Consider the following 6000-nt stretch of genomic DNA (forward strand, 5'->3'; position numbering starts at 1 on the left):
ATCAAATTAATTAAAAATATCACGAGTTTGAAACTAATTCTGTAATGTGGTAAATTTTTATTTCTAAGACTACAGTTGCGCAAGGATTCTTAAATCACATAACGTTATTACCAAAAAAAATTGTTCAAGATAGTTTTTACGTACATTGTTAATACGTTGAATACTGTTTATGATTTTTCAACAGTTGTTACTGTTACGTAATGTATATCACACACGTGTGCTTACTGTTACACTTGATGCAATTTTCATGGAGTGACTTTCGAAAGCGACTAATTAAATTACGTTGCGTAGTGCTGTATTTATTTGAAACAAAAGTGTCTATATTTTGTATTCTTTGAGACTCGTCATGTTTTTGATTAAGTCGGTACTCTGCAGTAACGGCATTTATTGTATATTAACCCAAACTAACAAAACTTATAACCAAATGTCAAATTCTGTGGAGAGAGAAAAAGTAGAAAATCATAGATTAAACAGTTTATTTCTTATTTCAAACGCTTCTTTAACCATGAAATCACCAACTTATACCCTTCATTGCTGGTGTTCACGTATTGAGTAATTTTGGACAAAGTGCAGATAGGCTATTGTGTGATTTTGCGCTGAAACAAAATTTTCTCGAAAGAGTTTTCTTTATAATGCCCTTCAGCCATCACGATCCACGTTCCATAGTGGTATTCATTCTTCTAGGATTATTATCCAATCGGCTTGGCATGACCTAGTGGTTTGGGCGCTCGACTGGCAATCTGAGGGTAGCGGGTTCGAATTCCCGTCACCGAACGAGCTCGTCCTTTCAGCCGTGGGGGCGTTATAACGTGACGGTCAATCCCGCTATTCGTTGGTAAAATAGTAACCCAAGAGTTGGCGTTGACTTGCAGCCTTCCCTCCAGTCTATCACTGCTAAATTAGGGATGATTAGCGCAGACAGCCCTCGTGTAGCTTTGCGCGAAATTCAAACCAACTCATCTGATCATAAATTGGCTATGCAGAAAGTTAAGTTTGGTTTAGTTCCAAGGTATAGATCGTAACACAGACTTTTTTAGATAATCGTAATCGATTCCCTTGTCCAACCACACGGAATTATATATATGTATATGTATATGTGTGTTCATTTGTAAATATGTTTGATTCATTGTTTCAATTATAAATTATATTACGTGTTCTGAAATGAGTGATGTTATAAAGAATCCCGAGGGTTGGCGTGATCTGGTGGTTAGAGCGCTCGACTAGCAATCTGCGGGGCGCTGGGTAGAAACCATTCACTTAGTACATTCGCTGTTTTCTCTGTGGGGCGTTATAATCAGAGGTGCAGTGGGGTGGGAACGCGTGAACACGGCGTACATGTACTTTTTTTTTATAGCGGAAACGCCGTACCGCCACTATTTCAAACGAATCTCACCCGTTATGAAGTAGATATCGTGTTTTGGACCTTCTTTATTTAGCACTACACCACTGGTTATAACGTTTTGGTGAATCCCACTATTTGTTGGTAAAAAGAGTAGCCCAAGAGTAAGCGGTAGTCGGTGCTTTGAATCTAAAAGTTGTTGAATGTTTGTAAGCCTATGGATATATTTTATAAATTCCAGTTTGTATTTAGAAAACGAGCGTTTGTTTATCGACTTAGAAATTTTTGGTGTATTTCAAAATTTGTAATGCATACTAGGAGGATTTATATATTTTGATAATACAGTTTGAAGAAAAAAGACCTTTACACTCCAGATGATTATAAGAGAACTTATATGTTAACCAACGTTTCGCCTCTGTGGCTTCTTCAGAGCTAGTAAATAAAACTGTTTGATATTACAACGTTCGTTAAATTATTAAACTGCTTGTAATGTTCTATTTCTGCCGCAACGTGCCTTTAACAATCTATAGAATATATAGACTCGAGAAATAGAACAGATCTGTTCTATTTCTCCAGTCTGCCGCAACGTGCCTTTAACAATCTATAGAATATATAGATTCGAGAAATAGAACAGATCTGTAATTTAATGAACATTGTAATATCAAACAGTTTTGTGTACTAGCCCTGAAGAAGCCACAGAGGCGAAACGTCGGTTAAAATACAAGTTTTCTTCTAATTATCTGAAGTGGAAAGAACGTTTTTTTTTTCTAACTTATTATCAACTTACAAATGGTGAAGTGATTAGATCATTGCCTGGCATATTAGCAGTGTTTCCAGGCGTTTGACACTAGTTGACAGTTTTAATTTTATTACTTCAAGTTTTAATGACATAACGTATAGATCGTGAGAAAACTGTTTTATTAATATCTTACTGAAACTTGTATTTCTCTCACAGGCAGCGTCCTGGAGGGAGAATAACAAGAGAGCCGGATCTCTCTGTTGCCTATTGTGGTGTCACCCGGTGGGAGAGTGGTAGGCTTATGGACTTATGCGCTAAAATTCAGGGTTCGATTCTCCACATAGGACACAGCAGATACCCTAATGTGGCTTTGCTTTAAATAATAATCAACCCTAGTTGTTTGCATACTCTCAGACTTTGAATGGAAGTGTTCACAGTAAAACGCGCTCCGGACTCTGTGTTAGTGGGTGCGTTGTAAGAGTTACAGCCAAATCTCATTATTCGATCAAACAAGAGTAGCCAGAGAATTGGCGGTGGATGCTGTTGACTAGCTGCCTTCCCTGTAGCCTATCAGTTCAAACTTAGGGACGACTACGCGAAGATGACCTTTTTGTGTATGTGCATGAATTTTCTCAAACAAAATTGATTTTCCTTACATCATCCTTAAACTGATCATCTTTGTGTGTGTGTGTGTTCGTGCATAACCAGTTTTATTCATGTTTTTCTAATAACTTAATAAATTTTACTCGTATGTCGATGTCTGCGAACTAACCAGATTCATGAAATCAGGCTTCGGGATTTTGGAGTGCCTTTGTTGTACACATAAGGCAATAAACAGTTACAAAGCAAAGAACTGTTTTTTGTATGATGGAAGGAGGTATGTGCAGAGATACAGCCGATGTAGGTATGGGAAGACATTATTTATCAAATTAAACTTTAAGTAAAACACCCCCCCCAAAAAAACAAAAAAAAACAAACAACCTTTAATTATTTCTACACATTTGAACATATAGATAAAGATACGAATATTATATACAAAACTTGCTCCTAAGAATTGTGTGTAAAGTTTTGGATGTATCCATCAAAGGTCGCTAGATGACCCATGTGATAAGTAGCGCCAGTCTAGACTGTCTGTTAACAATATCAAATATCGCTTCACATACGCCTTCCCGTTAACACTGAATAAAGGTACAAGCTATCTAGAAATAATCCTCTTTACGATATAGTCATATTAACTCCTTATAAACAACAATCAAACGATGGCCAATATACTAAATTATTCTATGGAAGAGTGGTTCAGTAAGCTCGTACGCGCGCTCCAGTAGCTAGAGATTGTTGACAGAATAACTGGATTCTTATCCGTTTCCGCCATTCTGAAATTTCCCACTGGATATTCTCTAGGTTACAAACAATTAAGGGACTGACTAGGAAGGCTCTGTACAGCAGCAGCTAGTGTGTTATAGATAAAACTCGGGATATCTTTTCACGTAAGTGCTAATTTCTTCATTATTTACAAGCTTTCGTCTCACTGGAGATCCTTTTTCGGGTAATATGTTATTTACCCCACATGGTTAATTGTTTTTTATATCTGTGTGTTTTTCTAACTGTTTAAACTTTTTTACAGTCTTTTGTTGTTTTCTCAACGAAGTTCTGGCATTTTATACTATTTATTCCAAACCTTTTTTGAAAATACTTATCAATATTCATCACGTATCGTTACGTGTATTAATCATTACATGAACTGTAACTTGGTTATTAGTCAGAATTTATATTCTTATTGGTTTCTTGGACCCAGGAAACTTCAAATAGTATAAACACTATATCAGACTAATGTCTTTGCCTTGGCAAATTCCATACTGCAAAAACACTCATTCTGAATTTTTTTTTAGTCTCATTCTCTCATTAAACATCGAAAGTTAAACACTGAATCTGATTGATTTTTTCACATTTTCTTTGTCTCTGTAAACTTTAGTGTGACTACAAAATCTCTGATCTTTTGATTCCAATAAACTTTAAAAAGCGGCTTAATCACCGAATCTGACTGGTTTCCTGGCTAACTGAATCTGTAACACCACACAGACGTGTCATTAAACTGAAGGAAAAAAGATTGCTAAGAGTAATCAAATCTCTTTATACCTTAAGCTGTATTTCCCTTGGCCATTTCTTGAGGTGTAACCGGTGTTATGTTGCGAGGGCCAAATGATTGCTTAACATATATACGTCCGCAGGGCATAAAAACCATCAACTATTCAGATTGTTTCTTTTGTCTCGCAGCACAAACGAACGATGTATTTTGCATTTTGTTGCATTTTTAAGTTGGTGTATGATTTTTTCATTGTCTTCACTTATCGGTTTTGAATTTTGTTTGAAGTTTACGTTATTCTTTTATGTAAGGGCTTTCAAAATGATATTATGAATTGTTCAGTTATTAATTTAATGTAAATTTCTGATGTACTGTCTAGTTATGAATTGAATGTAAAATTCTGTTGTGAACTGGCTGTAAATTTTGAATGTGAACTGCTGTGAGCTAAATGTGAAATTCTGATATATTGTTCAGATGTGAACTGAGTGTAAAATTATTGTGTATTGTTCAGATGTGAACTGAGTGTAAAATTATTGTGTATTGTCCAGATGTGAACTGAGTGTAAAATTATTGTGTATTGTTTGGATGTGAACTGAGTGTAAAATTATTGTGTATTGTCCACTTCATAACTGAACAGCACATTAGATCATTAGTTCACTTCTTATCTTAACAATTCATCAGAATTTTACATTCAGTTTACGACTGACCAATACATCATGTCATACGTTCTGTTCACAACAGAAAAAATACATCAAATCATGTTAAGTTCACATCCAAACAATACACAATAATTTTACACTCAGTTCACATCCAAACAATACACAATAATTTTACACTCAGTTCACATCTGAACTTATGATCTAATGCGCTGTTCAGTTATGAAGTGAACTTATGATCTAATGTGCTGTTCAGTTATGAAGTGAACTTAGCTAATGTGCTGTTCAGTTATGAAGTGAACGAATGATCTAATGTGCTGTTTAGTTATGAAATGAACGTATATGTATATAAAGTTTCCTATACTGTGTACACGTTTCTTTAGTGAAGTCTACTGAAGTTTGTGGTTGTTATTGTCCTCTAAAAAAGTTTTTTTTTATGAAAGAGTAAAACTGTTGTGCTTTTTTCTTAACACGACTGAAAATAGTTTTTCTTGTCCTTTTAGCGGACCAAGGTCGGCCAACCTTACCTTGCAACCTGGAGACCATTCCTAAAGTGGACTATTTCCCGTCACAGCGCCACCGCTGGAATACGAACGAGGTGAAGTAAATGATCTGATGAATTATTTAAACTGGAAATATTTGTTGACACTATCTGATTTAATTAATAATAGTGATAGATTCTTGAATATATTTTATAACCTTTATTTTTGTGTGTGTATATATTGTTAACTTTTTATAATCTATAGTCCCATTGTTCGTGTTCAAGGATATTGTAATTTATATATGGTAAAGATCAGTTTCCTTCTTTTGCATATCACATATCTACCAGTTATATCTATAGCAAATCACGTCCATGTGTAGCGTAATATGATGAAAATGTGATTGAAAAAATTATTATTATATGCAGACGAAGAACTATAGTGCTGACCTCTATGTCTAAACCTAAATTGTTTTAAGCCTAAGAAGAAAGAGTACTTCACTAATCCTTTCCCGTTTTTGACAATTAATATTATTGATTATGTATTATAGACTTAAAACGCACTTATAGTCTGTAAGCTGAGTAACAGTGTCGAGAATGCTGCTTATCTTTCGTTGTGATAGAAACAAAAATAAACTTTTATTAAGATGTAAATAAGAGTAATAGTACCGATAAAACTGACTTTCATTGTCATATTGTTACTCG

General features: G+C 34.9%; 1 protein-coding gene across 1 annotated transcript in view; it reads left to right on the forward strand.

Annotated features, from left to right (window-relative positions):
• LOC106459624 (calmodulin-binding transcription activator 1-like) overlaps positions 1–6000 on the forward strand; it is a 201616-nt gene that overhangs the window by 93537 nt on the left and 102079 nt on the right. Inside the window, exon 3 of the mRNA XM_022386151.1 lies at positions 5321–5415. Within this exon, the coding sequence (XP_022241859.1) occupies positions 5321–5415 (95 nt within the window). The remainder of the gene's footprint in view (positions 1–5320; positions 5416–6000) is intronic.

This window comes from Limulus polyphemus, unplaced genomic scaffold (genome assembly GCF_000517525.1).
Source record: "Limulus polyphemus unplaced genomic scaffold, Limulus_polyphemus-2.1.2 Scaffold639, whole genome shotgun sequence".
NCBI lineage: Eukaryota > Metazoa > Arthropoda > Merostomata > Xiphosura > Limulidae > Limulus > Limulus polyphemus.